The sequence below is a fragment of the Martes martes genome (genome assembly GCF_963455335.1).
Source record: "Martes martes genome assembly, chromosome: 11".
Lineage (NCBI taxonomy): Eukaryota > Metazoa > Chordata > Mammalia > Carnivora > Mustelidae > Martes > Martes martes.
In genome coordinates, this window is record NC_137899.1 from 68355332 (window position 1) to 68373945 (window position 18614).

Sequence of the window (18614 nt, forward strand, 5' to 3'; positions counted from 1 at the left end):
ATAATAGAGGAAGCAGACCCTAGAGAACTTGAGAGTCAGGCTGGAACCAATATCTGAGAAGCTGACTGGTCCTGGGAGGGTCAATGATCAGAAAGCTACAACAAAATAAATAGAGGGCATTGAGTGAAAGAAAGGGGTGCCAAAATGAGAAGTAGATGGGGTTCGGGGAGGCTCAAGATCTAGGGAGGCTGGGAGGTGAACCAGGAACCAGGCAAAAGAGCAGTCAGAGGCAAGACTGGCATGACTCGAGCCTCGCACTCCTAGTAGAGGGCTGTGCCCCAGCTGTTCAGCTCTTTATCCAGAGATTCCTGGGTAAAGGGCAGCAGACACTTGCAGATACCAGCCCCTTGTGCCTATCAATAGCTACAGATGGTCTTTCCTGGGACAGATCTCTCTGGGGTTGAGCAGCTGGCCAAGGCCTACCATAACAATCTCTCAGTATGATTTTCAATCTCAAAAAGGTGGGGGGAGGTTGAGGACTTAATAGTTCAAAAAGTGAAAAGGAATTAAGAAAGGGGCTCAAGAATCTAACTTTAGGACAAATTAAATTTTGGTAGTTAAATTTTAATGCAGTTTTTTTTCCCTATTATATTGCAATCTGGTGAAATGATTCTCAAACATTTATTGACTTTAGAGAATATGGAGTGGACCTATTTTAATTGCTTCTCTAAGTCTTCTGCTAGTATTCAATTAATTGTCTTTAAATATTCGGGTCATGAGACATACACAAGTGCACTGGAGAAACAAAGCAGAGATGGAATGTCCACTTTTTTGTCCAGGAGGACTTCTGTACTACTGCAACCCAGTGAAGTGACCCTCCATATCTGGATGTCCATGCTGCTACATGTTAGCTGAGTGACCTTGGGAAAGTTACTTAACTCTCCTGAGTCTCAATTTCTTGTATTTTCTTCCTTCCTTCCTTTCTTTTTTTCCTTTCCCTTACTTTCTTTTTTCCTTTCCTTTCCTTTCTTTTTCCTTCTATCCGTCCTTTCTTTCTTCCTTCCTTCCTTCCTTTCTTTCCTTCCTTCCTTCCTCTTCTTTCTTTCTCTTCTCTCTTTCTTTCTTCCTAGATTTATTTGAGAGTGAGAGAAAGCGCATGCACAGGGGGAAGGGCAGAGGGAGAGGGAGAGAACGCTCAACCCGACTCCCTCCTGAGTGCAGAGCCCTGAGTAGGACTTGATCCCAGGACCCTGAGATCATGACTCGAGCCAGAATCCAGAATCGTCTGCTTAGCCAATGAGTCAACCCCTGAGGCTCTTTATCTGATATTTGGGATAAAAAGTACCCATGCCCTCGACTTCTTGGGAGGATTATAAGTAATGTATGTGAAATTTCCATCATAGTGCCAAGAATGGAGGCAGGGCAGCTATCATTACCAACAAACTGTGTTGAATAGACATGTTCACTGTTGATAAGAAAGCATAAATTCAGAGGTACCTGGGACTAAAGAAGGGAGAAGGATGAGCTATTTAGCTAATTTCTGGCTTCATTTCGGGGGCAAAGGATGGGTATGAAACAGAAGGAAAAACTGAGACAAGAGGAATAAGCGCTATGAAGAAAATGACTGGGGTAGTGCTTGTTCTCCCATACTGAATGAATCTGCCCACAGTCTCATCTGTTCAGAGTGCAGCAGGAGGAGTGAATCAAGGAATGGAGTGGGAAGCAAAGAAGAATGAAGTGTAAGGTCAAAGGGACCAGGCCTTTTATCATGGGCCTGGCCGGGTCATCCACTGGCACTATGGCCACTGAGCTGTCTCACCAGGGACCTGTGAGTGACACACACTTTCACTCTGCTCCCAACCGGAAAGCAGCCCATTGCTTAGCACCACTGACTCTTTCTTCATTCTTTCTCTTGTCAATAATGATTCTCAGTCGATAATGAGGCTCAGTTCAGATAGTTTCTTTTTCTAAGTAATGACTTTATTGAGATATGATCCCTAAACCACAAAATTCACTGTTTTAAATTGTACAATTCAGTCAGTTTTAGTATATTCACAGAGATGCATGCAATTCCTCTTTTAAGTAATCCGAGAAAGAAACACTACAGTGTATATTGATTATGATTTCAGATGTGTCTGGACCTGTTTCCTTTTTAAACTTATCTATTTACCATGTTTCTTAGTTTGCTTTATTTTTTCCTTCCTTCTTTTGCTTAGATTTATTGGCTTTACTGAATTTCATTTTCCCTTCTTATAATTTATAAGTCATACCAACTTCTACTCACTAAGTGACCATTCTTAATTTTCATCAACAGTTTAAATTCACATTTTTTGGTTTCTCCAAGCCCGGAGTCTTTGATTTTGTTTACTTTGGGGGCAAAATCCCTGAAGTGGTACCAACTTGCACCAATCTTTATGATATTTAAACTTAATCAGCACAATAGCCTGCTAATGGCATCACCCTTTTTATCTTGCCCTCCTCTAATCTTTTCTCCAGTAAAACCAAAAAACAGCTTTTGGAATTGAAATACTAAATGGCATTTTATATTTTAAAATTTGCATCTCTTATAATTTTCAGGATAAAATAAGGAATCTTCAGAATGGCAATGTGCTATGTATTTGGCACATTTCATCTACATCTACAGACATTCACCTGTGTTCTACTCATTTACCTAACATTCCAGGTATATAAAACTATAGGTAATTCTCTGAACATGCATCCATGCTTTTTCTCAGACTCTTGTCTATACCTGGAGTACTTTATCTCTCCTTCTCTGCATCTGGAACTTCAAAGCATCCTTTAAGTTCCAGCACCAGTTATGTGCCCAAGAATTACTCTATTGCCACTACATTCTGATATGTTCACTCTCCACTGTCTGTTAAATTAATTATTCCCCTTTCTGAATTATTTTGGCATTTTTATGTACCTATAGGTGTTGTAAATAATTTATTTGCCTCTTCCTCCCTTATCAGACAAAAAGAGATTTAAATGCAGGGATGTGTTTTGTTCATCTCAGAATCTTCACTATGTGCTATGCAAAAGACGCAACACATGACTTGTTTAATAACAAAATGAAAAATCCCAAGTTGATTGTAGCTGCTTTTCTGTTTAGAAATAAGGGACCTAAGGTATTATGCACTCATGAGGACATGGACTGCTTACTGCCATTTGGTAGGACTCTACAAACTTCTTAGGACTCTTACTTTGTAGACTGGCCTCTGATGTTGGCCCTACCATGGATTCCTTATAAAACAACTACAGAAGCCACTTCCATGTCTCACATCTGATATTAAGGTAGTCCTAGGACCGGGGGCAATGACCACTGAGGCCCAAGCAAATTTATGGACAAAGCATTGGGAAGGGAACTGCCAAACCACAGGCTAAGCTGAGGAGCTCTGCAGTACATAGGCTGAGGTCAGAACAGAATAATGAAGAAATCATTCAGGCAGGATGGGGGAGTCCTGGTGCTCTGGTGGCAGAGAGGCTAGATAGAGAATTACAAAAGCCAGTAGGAAGGATCTAGCATGGCACACTAAGAAATTTACACATCTCCAAGAGACAATGGGAGACCAGGGGAAGTTTTTTAAGAGACATAAAATCATTTATCATAGAATTTGGACTTCAGCCTCAGTGTCTAGCTGTACATTTGGTGTCTACAGAGAGAAGAAACCCGGAGGTTTGAAAAATAATATTGTAGGAAAGGCATGAAGGTCTATAAACCCAGGGGAAAGGATGAGGGTGAGGAAATGGAGGTGGTGGTGGGCATTAACAGGAGGGATGCCTTGAAACATAAGTTCGGGTCAGATTGCAAAGGGCTTATAAGACATGGTGGGTGCCAAAGGAACTAAAGAAGGATTTTAAGCAGGGCAATCAAAGAGGGCAGAGGGAAACTGAATTTGCATCCAGTTTGCTGAGCTTCAGGGATTAGTCACAGACAAAGAAGAGAACCCTGCCAAGGCAAGGTGGTTCATGGAGAAACAGGAAGACAGTTCCACTCCCTGAGGAGAATTTGCTCTGGGTCTATAGTTTATTTCTGGGATCTTGAGATCAGTTACTGGATTAGATCCAGATGGGGCTCTATCAAGAATATGTTTAATAAAGTCAAGGTGGTTTTTCACCATTATTTCACCCTTTCCATTATTAAAAAATAATTGGGGCACCTGGTTGGCTCAGTTAGTTAAGCATCTGACTCTTGATTTCAGCTCAGGTCATGATCTCAAGGTCATGATCTCGAGCCCCACATTGGGTCCATGCTGAGTGTGGAACCAGCTTAAGATTCTCTCTCTCCCTCTGCCCCAACTCTACATGTACACATGCACCCCCCCTAAAAAAAAAAACCCAAAACAAAAAAAACACCATGTTACTTCTGAACGGGTTGTTAATCGCAGGTTGTCTGCTTTAACTGGTTTAAGCGGAAGGTATCTATATTCTGTAATACCTTAAAAAGTATCTTGGAATGTCTAGAACCAGGCTTGGCTGTTACAGAGAGATCACGGCAGTTTATAAGAAAGAAAGAGGATTTGAGACGATGATATGCAAATGATTATACCTTTTTCTTTCAGAAGTCAGTCCAGATTCTAGTTCAATAGCTGGAGAAAATGATGGACAGAACTTATGATGGCACATTCACCCCTAATTCAGATACAAACACAATATAACTACATGTTTACTTAGAGGAACTACTTTTCAAAGGGGAAAATAATAGACAAATACAGAGATTACACATCACATAGAATAGATATAACATGAAGCAATCTTTTAAGTGGGTCATATGGAAATTCTATTCCATGCCCACAAAAGCAGGGCTTCCCTGGGATCAGGTTATTATTATTTTTTAATTAGTTTTATCGAGAAGTAAGTTATATGCAAGAAAACTCAACAATTTTAAGTGTGCAATTTGATAAGCTTTGACAAATAATTAGAATTGTAACCAATATGATATAAAACAGTCTATCCCTCCATAAATTCTCCCATATCCCTTTGAAGTCAATCCCTTCCCCTGCAATGTAGGCCCTGGGCTAGACTGATCTTCTATCTCAGTAATTTTGATTTTCTAGAAAAAGAAATTATACAATATGTAGGTTTTTGTGGCTAGCATCTTTTATTTAGCACAATGTTTCTTAACTTTTAAAATTATCTCCCTCATAAAGAGCCTTTTTAAGCCATTTGTTCCCTGTTTCCCCCTCCTTATGAAATTTTAATAGCACAGATATACTCTATGTCTGTTTATGTACTTATGTATATGTTTTATACGTAGAAAGTGAGGGTTTTTTTCACACCTCAAGAACACACTTTTGAGAATACATGATTTACATGTATGCAAGTATAATGCTTTTGTGATTCATCAGTGATTCATTTTTGTTGCTGGGTAATTTTGATTATATGAAAAGACATTCATGAAGTGAGTAAAACTAATTGCAAATGTGTTATAAAGGTACTAAGAATATAATTCAACTACTGTTCTTCCTCAAATTAGATCCTCAGTCTCCCTGTTGTCAGTAAGCAGATTTCTGATCACACAATTGTTAAGTTAGAAATCTAGGAGTGACTGAGATACCTTCTTTTCCTTCGTTTCCCCATTTACAATCCATTGAATTCTGTCAATTTCACCTCTAGATTCTCTCTTTTTTTTAAAGATTTTATTTACTAGAGAGAGGCAGGATGAGTTGGGGTAGGCAAAGGAACAAGCAGACTCCCCACACTGAGCACGGAACCTGATTCTGGGCTCAATGTGGGGCTAGATGCGTTGTTCAATTCCAGGACCCTAAGACCATGACCCAGTCAAACAAAGTGAGATGCTCAACTGACTGAGCCACCCAGGAGCCCCACCTCTACAATATTTCTTGAATCTGGTCTCAAGGGATCAGATTTTGCTATGACCCAGAACATTCTAGACATGAAAGGATTTTTTAATCGTAAAAGAAATGGGAAGTCACTGAAGGGATTTAAATAAGAAAATGAAAGGATTTGATCAGTGTAATTAAAAGATTACTAAATCTTTCACTTAATAAATAATAATTAGACAGGGCGCCTGGGTGGCTCAGTGGGTTAAAGCCTCTGCCTTCAGCTCAGGTCATGATCCCAGGGTCCTGGGATCGAGCCCCGCATCGGGCTCTCCGCTCTGCGGAGAGCCTGCTTTCTCCTCTCTCTCTGCCTGCCTCTCTGCCTACTTGTGATCTCTGTCTGTCAAATAAATAAATAAAATCTTTTTAAATAAATAAATAAATAAATAAATAAATAATTAGAATGTGGATAATAAGTTAGAAGGGACCAAGACTATTTAGGGAAAGGATATTTCCACAGGAAAAATGATAGCGGTTCTTTTACGAATTTGAGGGTGTGGAAATAGGAGAATTGGGTATGCTGCATTTTCAGTGGGACCCATGAAAACTTAGCCAAGGTCTCACTGCTAGATGAAAACAAAACTATGACAAGAAATTCAAATATACACTCCTATTGATTGTAGTCGCTTTGACTTAGCTAATTTTCTTTGGCCAAACTAATCAGTATTCTAAATGAGTTAAGTATATTCTTAAATCATTTGCTGATGACTTGAAAGGAATTAGAGAACTAGAATCATACTTAAAAAAACATTTTGTGGGGGCGCCTGGGTGGCTCAGTGGGTTAAAGCCTCTGCCTTTGGCTCAGGTCATGATCCCAGGATCCTGGGATCGAGCCCCGCATCTGGCTCTCTGCTCAGCAGGGAGCCTGCTTCCCTTCCTCTCCCTGCCTGCCTCTCTGCCTACTTGTGATCTCTGTCAAATGAATAAAATCTTAAAAAAAAAAAAAAATTTGTGTACTTAACACACACATCCAACTTTCCTTCCATGTTGTAATTCCCACCCCACTAGCTGTTGCAGTACTAGTATCCATGTATCAGCTTCATATGGTCTGCAATCTAGTTTTATGCAAACTGTTTTTTTAAAAGATTTTATTTATTTATTTGAGAGAGAGAGAGCACCCTGGGACCATGACCTGAGCTGAGGGCAGTCCCACTGAGCCACCCAGGCGTCCCTATGCAAACTGTTTTGACTATGTATGTACAAACACACAAACACAAACACACAGTCACACACACGCACACACACGTTTCTGGAGGCCTCTCGATGAGGTCTTTAACTTATTAATGCTTCAGAATCAATAACTTACTATGTTTTCAGTTTCGATTATATAGATATGCATATGACAGAGTCTTTATTCTTAAGATACATAAAGTTTACATCATGTAAATAGATAAATGACAAAATCACATTGCTAGTGCTAAGAAGGAGATAAGAACAAAGCTCTGGAAATTTGTCAGTTACATTGGTGTTTAGTCTCTTCCAGGTGACTTCTGAAGTATGGCTCACCACAACATTTCATCCTGCAGTCCTATACTGACACCCCATTTAACCAGGCTCTACTTCCTCGTACTCATTGGAGGGCTGGCGGGCATCATCTCCATTCTGTTCCTGCTGGTGAATATGAACACCCGATCTGTAACTACCACAGCAGTTGTTAACCTGGTGGTGGTCCACAGCGTTTTTCTGCTGACAGTGCCTTTTCGCTTGACATATCTCATCAAGCAAACCTGGATATTTGGGTTGCCCTTCTGCAAATTTGTGAGTGCCATGCTACACATCCATATGTACCTCACATTCCTGTTCTACATGGTGATCTTGGTCATTCGGTACCTCATCTTCTTCAAGCACAAGGACAAAGTGGAATTCTACAGAAAGCTGCATGCTGTGGCTGCCAGTACCGGCATGTGGCTGCTGGTGATTGTCATTGTGGTACCTGTGTTTGCGTCTCAGTATGGAACTCACCAGGGGTACGATGAGCAAGACTGTTTTAAATTCCACAAAGAGCTTGATCGTGTATATGTGCGAGTCATCAACTATATGATAGTTACTGCTGTCATAGCCACTGCGGTGGTTCTCCTAGTCTTCCAGATCTTCATCATCATGTCAATGGTGCGGAAGCTACGCCACTCCTTACTATCCCACCAGGAGTTCTGGGCCCAGCTGAAAAACCTATTTTTTATAGGAGTCATCTTTGTTTGCTTCCTTCCCTACCACTTCTTTAGGATCTATTACTTGTACACGGTGGCACACTCACATGACTGTAACGACACTGCTGCATTTTATAATGAAATCTTCTTGAGTGTAACAGCAATTAGCTGCTTTGATTTGTTGCTCTTTGTTCTTGGAGGAAGCCACTGTAAGCAGAAGATAATTGACCTATGGAATTGCCTCTTGTGCCATTAGCCACAAACTTCAGTATTCAGAACTCTTTTATACTGCGAGTAGAAATGGGCATAGAGAGGTAGGAAGGGTTATTTCATTACTTGATTAAAGCCATGCCATATTGCGGCCAATCAAAAGGACTATAAAATGTCAGAGTGTTCATTCCAGTCCTTATTTAATCCCTACCACCTCTAAATGATGCATATAAAAAAACTAGTGATGTTCATTCACTCTACCTGGAGTTGCAATACTGCATTATTTTCCTATATAAAAAGTCTACTTGGCCCATGGTTTCTGAGCTTCACCAGCTAAGTTTAGTTTTATCAGTTTGAAACATGACCTTATTTGGGCTTTGGATTGGATTCAGCCCTCTAGCTCTTTTCATTCCACTTAACCTGAGGTAAATGAACCCTGGCAATAAATCAGCCCCAAAGATACAAACACCAGTTTGCTGATAAGATAAAATATCCATTCAACTCCCACCCTGACAAACAAGAGATAAAGGGGGAGAACAGGAAGAAACTTTTCTAGATTATCATAATTTTGGTGGGAAGTCACTTATCTAAAAACCAAGAGAAACAAGTCCTTATGACCTTCTGCTATAACAAGGTTATCCAGATTAGTTCTTTGAGAGGTCAAGTTTAAGGACATGGGATCAACATCCTCAATAACTCTAAAAATCATGTAAATCTTACTAAACAATGTAACTAAAATGTAACTAAATAATCTACAATGTAACTAAATGTAACAATGTAACTAAATTAATAACAATGTAACTAAGAACATTTCAATCTTACTAAATAAGGGTGAAACGATAAGTTAAAGAATGTTCCTGACCAATATGCTGCCAGGCATGAAAATGAGTTCCTGAGGGAAGTGATTACATTTTTCCCTTTCCGTTTTTTGAAAAATCTTTACATGTCTTGGGCCAGTTAATTCAGATTTACCTTGGAAACAGAATGTTACACTCTTTACAGTTTCCTTCTCCCCTTAAGATTATGAGTATTTAAATCAATGAAAACAATATTCTTAAAAAAAGAACTTTTGAGAAATATATAGAACAATTAATTTAGACTATGAGATTAGTTAGACTACTAAGTTGATTCATAGGCTTGTGGGCTTTTTCCCTTCCTGCCCATATTTCTACTATTTCCCCCAAAGTTTCACAATTTTAAAACTTTACAAGGAACCAATCCAGTTTTATATCTAATGCTTCAGAACTAAAGCAATTTATGATAAGAATAGAATAGAATGAATTAAGGTAAAAAAAATTTTCCCAGAAAAATGAAGGATCAGAATTTAAAGACTTTTTTTCTTAATTTGTTATAATCTATGGATCCATAAATTTACCAGATGGATAAGAAATATCCCTGAGTTTCTCTAATCACTAAAATTGTTGAGTCATAGAAATTAATTTAGAGGAAGAAAGCAACAACATGCTGCACAGACTTGTTCCTGTTTTAAATTTTCCTGTTTTAAAATTTATGTACTTTTTTCTTTTTTAATTTATATTTCCCTAATTTCTTATTTGTCTTCTTTTCCCATTGTTTCTTAGTTTTCTTCTTCTCATTTTGACTTACAACATTTGTAAGAAAATTTCTAAGACCTATAAAAATTTTAAGAAATTTGTTATACCCATAAATAGAAAATAGTAAAATATAATAAAAATAGTATAGAATGATATAAATAGTAAAATATTAACATTCTTAGACAATTATTTTTGGAAATTACATCAAATTTCTCTTCTTATATATGTGTCTTACTATCTGTTATCTTATAAGTTATATTATAATCTTTTCCAGATTCTAAATATGTTGAGCTCAGGCAATTATGCTTTTCCCTATATTATTATATATCATAATCAAGGGCTTATTTCTTCGGATCTATAAGAAATATTACCCAAAATACAGAGATGCAGTATTCGAGTGTACTATTGGCATTTTGTTGCTGGGATCAGAGACTAGGCATCTTGCCTTGCACACAGCTCTCTGCATAGTAAATAATTACCAGGTGTTGTTGTGTATTTGAATGTTCTTCCAAACATTTATGAAAGGAAACATATGCTCATAATAATTAGTCAGGTTTTATTCAGTTTTCATAAACACATAGTATTTTTGGTATGGTTTTAATTTTATGAATTTTCTGAAAATGTAGCTACTAGGGATATGGAGGAAAGTTTTTATTCTGTTTTCCTCAGAACTTTACCAAGAGCTGTTCATCCCTTTGGAAAAGCACATCATCAATGTCAATACCATCTGTGGCATTAAAATACACAACATACCTGTAAACAATATTTGTAGCTGTGGTAATCAGGTAGATAGTAGATATAGGTGCTAACATCAGACTGCCTAATTTGTCTCCTTTTGTGAACATCTCTGAGCATTTATACATTAAAATATATATTACTTTATTATAAACAACTTTCTCCTTCATTATTCATTTACGTTACAGTTAGAACACTATATAATATTGTAGGAGGGTTATAGTATCTGTAAACTTTGTTTCAGAATAGTACAAGTGTTACCAAATATTTGGTATAAAAAGTACGGTTTTGGGTCTCCAAGCATTGAGACCAACTGAGCTAGCACAGTCACTTTAAAAGAAAGATTTACCAATTATGACATTACGAATAGAAAAAAATATTCCTATATTTTGGGAGTACTTTTTTTAGAGAGAGAGACAGTGCATGTACACATGTGCATGTGTGCAAGCTGGCGGGGGAAGGAGGAGAGGGAGAAAGAGAATCTCATGCAGGCTCCACACTACACTTGATCTTAGCCAAAAGGCGGAGAAGTGATAAGCAGGCTCCACACTAAGCATGGAGCCCCACACGAGGCTTAATCTCATGATCCTGAGATCACAACCTCAGCCGAAAGCTTAACTGACTGTGCTACCCAGGTACCCCTATTTTGGGAATACTTACCTTGACTCGATTCAATTCTAGATTATTTCTTTTGTTTCTGTATTGATTAAAAGAGTAAATGCAACCTTTAAGAAAATACATGTGGGGAGTCAAGACGGCGAAGTAGCAGGCTGAGACGACATTGGGTAGCAGAAGATCAGCTAGACAGCTTATCAAACCATTGTGAACACCTACAAATCCAACGGGAAATCGAAGAGAAGAGCGACAATTCTAGAAACAGAAAATCGATCACTTTCTGAAAGGTAGGGCCTGAGGAGAAGTGAATCCAAAGCGACGGGAAGACAGACTGCAGGGGGAGGGGCAGGCTCCCAGCAAGCGGCAGAGCAATGGAGCACAAAATTGGGACTTTTAAAAGTCTGCTCCATGGAGGGACATCGCTCCAGAGGCTAAACTGGGGGGAAGCCCACGCGGGGTCAGCGTAACCTCAGGTCCTGCGGGGTCACAGAAGGACTGGGGGTGTCTGAGTGCTGCAGAGCTTGCAGGTATTAGAGCAGGGAAGCCGGCTACAGCGACAAAGCTGAGGAGTGAGCTCTCAGCCCAGGGTTACCTTGTGCCGGTCGCAGGCTGGGTGGGCTCGGAGCGCGGCCGGAGGCCACGGAGACGGAAGCGACCAGGCGCTTTTCTCCAAGTGCCAGCAATTGACTGCTTTCCTCCAGGGGCGACCACAGGCCAGGGAGGCGGGGCGGTTGGGTGCTTTTCTCTGAGGGCGCACTGAGGAGCAGGACCCCAAGCTCTCGGCTCCTCCGGGCCGGAGACTGGGAGGCCGCCATCTTCATTCCCGTCCTCCGGAACTCTACGGAAAGCGTTCAGGGAACAAAAGCTCCCGAAAGCAAATTCAAGCGGATTACTTAGCCCGGGCCCTGGCAAGGGTGGTGCAATTCCGCCTGCAGCAAAGACACTTGAGAATCACTACAACAGGCCCTTCCCCCAGAAGATCAACAAGAAACGCAGCCAAGACCAGCTTCACCAAGAACAGTGGAATTCCAGAGGAGGAGAAAGCAAATCTTATCTGGACAAAATGACAAGGCGGAAAAACTCACCACAAAAAAAAGAACAAGAGGCAGCACCGAAGGCTGGGGACCTAATCAATACGGACATTGGTAATATGACAGATCTAGAGTTCAGAATGACGATTCTCAAGGTTCTAGCCGGGCTCGAAAAAGGCAGAGAAGATATTAGAGAAACCCTCTCCAGAGAGATAAAAGCCCTTTCTGGAGAAATAAAAGAACTAAAATCTAACCAAGTTGAAATCAAAAAAGCTATTAATGAGGTGCAATCAAAAATGGAAGCTCTTACTGCTAGGATAAATGAGGCAGAAGAAAGAATTCGTGACATAGAAGACCAAATGACAGAGAATAAAGAAGCTGAGCAAAAGAGAGACAAACAAATACTGGACCACGAGGAGAGAATCTGAGAGATAAGCGACACCATAACATGACACAACATTAGAATAACTGGGATTCCAGAAGAAGAAGAAAGAGAGAGAGGAGCAGAAGGTATATTGGAGACAATTATTGGAGAGAATTTCCCTAATATGGCAAAGGGAACAAACATCAAAATCCAGGAGATGCTAAGAACGCCCCTCAAAATCAATAAAAATAGGTCCACATCTCATCACCTGATAGTAAAATTTACAAGTCTTAGCGACAAAGAGAAATTCCTGAAAGCAGCCCGGGAAAAGAAGTCTGTAACATACAAGGGTAAAAACATTAGATTGGCAGCGGACCTATCCACAGAGACCTGGCAGGCATGATATATTCAGAGCACTAAATGAGAAAAACATGCAGCCAAGAATACTATATCCAGCTAGGCTATCATTGAAAATAGAAGGAGAGTAAAGAGCTTCCAGGACAAACAAAAGCTGAAAGAATTTGCAAACACCAAACCAGCTCTATAGGAAATATTGAAAGGGGTCCTCTAAGCAAAGAGAGACCCTAAAAGTAGTAGATCAGAAAGGAACAGAGACAATATACAGTAACAGTCACCTTACAGGCAATACAATGGCAATAAATTCATATCTCTCAATAGTTACCCTGAATGTTAATGGGCTCAATGCCCCAATCAAAAGACACAGGGTATCAGAATGGATAAAAAAACAAAACCCATCAATATGTTGCCTACAAGAAACTCATTTCAGACCTGAAGACACCTCCAGATTTAAAGTGAGGGGGTGGAAAACAATGTACCATGCTAATGGACATCAGAAGAAAGCTGGGGTGGCAATCCTTATATCAGATCAATTAGATTTTAAGCCAAAGACTATAATAATAGATGAGGAAGGACACTATATCATACTCAAAGGGTCTGTCCAACAAGAAGACCTAACAATCTTAAATATCTATGCCCCTAACATGGGAGAAGCCAACTATATAAACCAATTAATAACAAAATCAAAGAAGTACATCGACAGTAATACAATAATAGCAGGGGACTTTAACACTCCCCTCACTGAAATGGACAGATCATCTAAGCAAAAGATCAACAAAGAAATAAAGGCCTTAAATGACACACTGGACCAGATGGACATCACAAATATATTCAGAACATTCCATCCCAAAGCAACAGAATACACATTCTTCTCTAGGCACATGGAACATTCTCCAGAATAGACCACATCCTGGGTCATAAATCAGGTATCAAAAGATTGGAATCATTCCCTGCATATTTTCAGACCACAATGCTCTGAAGCTAGAACTCAGTCACAAGAGGAAATTTGAAAAGAACACAAATACATGGAGACAAAACAGCATCCTTCTAAAAAATGAATGGGTCAACCAGGAAATTAAAGAAGAATTGAAAAAATTCATGGAAACAAATGATAATGAAAACACAATGGTTCAAAATCTGTGGGACACAACAAAGGCAGTCCTAAGAGGAAAATATATAGCGGTACAAGCCTTTCTCAAGAAACAAGAAAGGTCTCAAATACACAACCTAACCCTACACCTAAAGAAGCTGGAGAAAGAACAACAAAAAAAGGCTAAAGCCAGCAGGAGAAGAGAAATCATAAAGATCAGAGCAGAAATCAATGAAATAGAAACTAAACAAACAATAGAACAAATCAATGAAACTAGGAGCTGGTTCTTTGAAAGACTTAATAAGATTGACAAACCCCTGGCCAGATTTATCAAAAACAAAAGAGAAAGGACCCAAATAAATAAAATCATGAATGAAAGAGGAGAGATCACAACCAACACCAAAGAGATACAGACAATTATAAGAACATACTATGAGCAACTCTACGCCAACAAATTTGACAATCTGGAAGAAATGGATGCATTCCTAGAGACATATAAACTACCACAACTGAACCAGGAAGAAATAGAAAACCTGAACAGACCCATAACCAGTAAGGAGATTGAAACAGTCATCAAAAATCTCCAAACAGGGGTGCCTGGGTGGCTCAGTGGGTTAAAGCTTCTGCCTTCGGCTCAGGTCATGATCCCAGGGTCCTGGGATCGAGTCCCGCATCGGGCTCTCTGCTCAACAGGGAGCCTACTTCCGCCTCTCTCTCTGCCTGCCTCTCTGCCTACTTGTGATCTCTGTCTGTCAAATAAATAAATAAAATCTTAAAAAAAAAAAAATCTCCAAACAAACAAAAGTCCAGGACCAGATGGCTTCCCAGGCGAATTCTACCAAACATTTAATGAACAATTAATTCCTCTTCTCCTGAAACTGTTCCAAAAAATAGAAATGGAAGGAAAACTTCCAAATTTTATGAGGCCAGCATCACCTTGATCCCAAAACCAGACAAGGATCCCATCAGAAAAGAGAATTACAGACCAATATCCTTGATGAACACAGATGTGAAAATTCTCACCAAAATACTAGCCACTAGGATTCAACAGTACATTAAAAGGATTATTCACCATGACCAAGTGGGATTTATTCCAGGGCTGCAAGGTTGGTTCACCATCCACAAATCCATCAATGTGATACAATACATTAATAAAAGAAAGAACAAGAACCATATGATACTCTCAATAGATGCGGAAAAAGCATTTGACAAAGTGCAGCATTCTTTCCTGATTAAAACTCTTCAAAGTGTAGGGATAGAGGGCACATACCTCAATATTATCAAAGCCATCTATGAAAAACCCACTGCAAGTATCATTCTCAATGGAGAAAAACTGAAAGCTTTTCTGCTAAGGTCAGGAACACGGCAAAGATATCTGTTATCACCACTGCTGTTCAACATAGTACTAGAAGTCCTAGCCTCAGCAATCAGACAAAAAAAGAAATTAAAGGCATCCAAATTGGCAAAGAAGAAGTCAAACTATCACTCTTTGCAGATGATATGATACTTTATGTGGAAAACCCAAAAGGCTCCACTCCAAAACTGCTAGAACTTGTACAGGAATTCAGTAAAGTGTCAGGATATAAAATCAATGCACAGAAATCAGTCCCATTTCTTTACACTAACAACAAGACAGAAGAAAGAGAAATTGAGGAGTCAGTCCCATTTATAATTGCATCCCAAACCATAAGATACCTAGGAATAAACCTAACCAAAGAGGCAAAGAATCCATACACAGAAAACTATAAAGTACTCATGAAAGAAATTGAGGAAGACACAAAGAAATGGAAAAATGTCCCATGCTCATGGATTGGAAGAACAAATATTGTGAAAATGTCTATGCTACCTAAAGCAATCTATGCATTTAATGCAATCCCTATCAAAATCCCATCCATTTTTTTCAAAGAAATAGAACAAATAATCCTAAAATTTATATGGAACCAGAAAAGACCTCGAATAGCAAAAGGAATATTGAAAAAGAAAGCCAAAGTCGGTGGCATCACAATTCCAGACTTCAAGCTCTATTACAAAGCTGTCATCATCAAGACAGTATGGTACTGGCACAAAAACAGACATATAGATCAATGGAACAGAATAGAGAGCCCAGAAATAGACCCTCAACTCTATGGACTAATCTTCGACAAAGCAGGAAGGAATGTCCAATGGAAAAAAGATAGCCTCTTCAACAAATGGTGCTGGAAAATTGGACAGCCACATGCAGAAAAATGAAATTGGACTATTTCCTTACACCACACACGAAAATAGACTCAAAATGGATGAAAGACCTCAATGTGAGAAAGGCATCCACCAAAATCCTTGAGGAGAACGCAGGCAGCAACCTCTTTGACCTCAACCACAGCAACTTCTTCCTAGAAACATCGCCAAAGGCCACAGAAGCAAGGGCAAAAATGAACTATTGGGATTTCATCAAGATCAAAAGCTTTTGCACAGCAAAGGAAACAGTTAACAAAACCAAAAGACAACTGACAGAATGGGAGAAGATATCTGCAAATGACATATCAGATAAAGGTCTAGTATCCAAAATCTATAAAGAACTTATCAAACTCAACACACAAAGAACAAATAATCCAATCAAGAAATGGGCAGAGGACATGAACAGACATTTCTGCGAAGAAGACATCCAGATGGCCAACAGGCACATGAAAAAATGCTCCACATCACTCGGCATCAGGGAAATACAAATCAAAACCACAATGAGATATCACCTTACACCAGTCAGAATGGCTAAAATTAACAAGTCAAGAAATGACAGATGCTGGCGAGGATGCGGAGAGAGGGGAACCCTCCTACACTGCTGGTGGGAATGCAAGCTGGTGCAACCACTCTGGAAAACAGCATGGAGGTTCCTCAAAAAGTTGAAAATAGAACTACCCTACAACCCAGCAATTGCACTCTTGGGCATATATCCTAAAGATAAAAATGTGGTGCTCCGAAGGGACACGTGCACCCGAATGTTTATAGCAGCAATGTCCACAATAGCCAAACTGTGGAAAGAGCCTAGAAGTCCATCAACAGATGAATGGATAATGAAGATGTGGTATATATACACAATGGAATACTATGCAGCCATCAAAAGAAATGAAATCTTGCCATTTGTGACGACATGGATGGAACTAGAGGGTATTATGCTCAGCGAAATAAGTTGATCGGAGAAAGACAACTATCATATGATCTCTTTGATATGAGGAAGTGGAGATGCAATGTGGGGGGGGCGTTGGGGGGAGATAGGAAAAGAAAAAAATGAAAGAAGATGGGATTGGGAGGGGGACAAACCAAAAGACTCAATCTCAAAAAACAGACTGAGGGATGCTGGGGGGAGGGGGGACGGGAGAGGGTGGTGGGGATATGGACATTGGGGATGGTATGTGCTATGATGAGTGCTGTGAAATGTGTAAACCTGGCAATTCACAGACCTGTACCCCTGGGGATAAAAATACATTATATGTTTATTAAAATAAATAAATTTTTAAAAAAAGGAAATACATGTGGGTTTTTTGTTTTTGTTTTTGTTTTTTTGATAAGACAAAGGCATTTCCCCAAGCCTCACACTCTCATATTGGCTCATGGTCAATATTTACCAGATTTTAATCCCAGGGATAATGACAATTTTTGAGGCACAAAATGAAAGACTGCTTCTGGCACCCATCAAAAAGCTTTCTAATCAGCCTTTGTTTGTTACTTAATTTTCCTCTGAAAGGTTCTTTGAGTTCCCTTCCTCCTTAACCTGACATAAATTAGTGAAAAAGAAACTATTTTACCTGTAGGTGAAATGAGCTTCATGTAGAATGATTCGAGAAGTGGTGAAAATCCCCCAATCCTCCTCTAATCCTTGTCAATGGGGCTGCCATTAAAACTGCATTCCTAGGTTAACAAAGCAGTTGTAAAGGAGGGCACTGAGCTGAGATGTTCTTGGTCATGGATTCTTGAGTGGGAAATCAGTGAGGTGAAAGTGTGAATGCCATTTCTAAGATTATGTAGATTTTGCCCACTTAATCTCTAATAACAGGAGTCATAGACCAAGGACTCTCACATTTACTGGGAGTGGGAAGAACAAGGAAACTCTCTTTGTGATGGGGCTGATTACAGCAAGTTGGAAATAGTTGGTAACAAAACCCTATAGTAAAGGGACACAGGGACGGTGGATTTGCTTGGATAGGGTGAGAAGGCTCAGGATATAAAAAGACATCCACAGATATCCAAAACTAGGCATCAGCTGGACCCTGAGAAGAGCTTTGGCCATTGTATGGCTGAGTCTATTTCTGTGGCAGAATGGGCATGCCAGATATTTGACAAGACAGAACTCAGAAAAATGAACAAGTTCTATTACCTGAAGGAGTAAATGTATTGTCTGAAACTTCCAGAGATTAGGAGCTGGGCCCTAATATCAAAATGTACCAGATGGAGGCTTCAAACTGGGATACATTGTAAAAGCCCAGTGGTCAACACCAGGTACCACATTTTGGGTAGGATTAGCAGTGGTGGTCAGGATAGAAAAGGGGGGACAGATGCTGAAACTGCTAAGTGCCTTATGCTTTAGGCTCAGTCTCAGCCTTCAGATGAAAAGGAATCTGGACAACCTGCCTGCAGAAGCTATCAGGAACAGAAGACTGCATCTGATGACAAGTTGCTGAGAGCAAGAGTGGCTGAAGCAAGCCTTGGCTAGAAGTTCTGAGCAAGCAAGGCACAGCAGGAAGATGTTGAGCTCTTG

The 18614-nt window shown here is 39.6% G+C and overlaps 1 protein-coding gene across 1 annotated transcript; it reads left to right on the forward strand.

Moving 5' to 3' along the window:
• Window positions 1–7280: 7280 nt before the first annotated feature.
• LOC308352022 (putative G-protein coupled receptor 141) lies at window positions 7281–8186 on the forward strand (the record flags this gene model as incomplete). Its single annotated transcript, XM_080818032.1, has 1 exon — window positions 7281–8186. The coding sequence occupies one exon, from the start codon at window positions 7281–7283 to the stop codon at window positions 8184–8186; it is 906 nt and encodes a 301-aa protein (XP_080674158.1).
• Between the last annotated feature and the right edge of the window lie 10428 nt (window positions 8187–18614).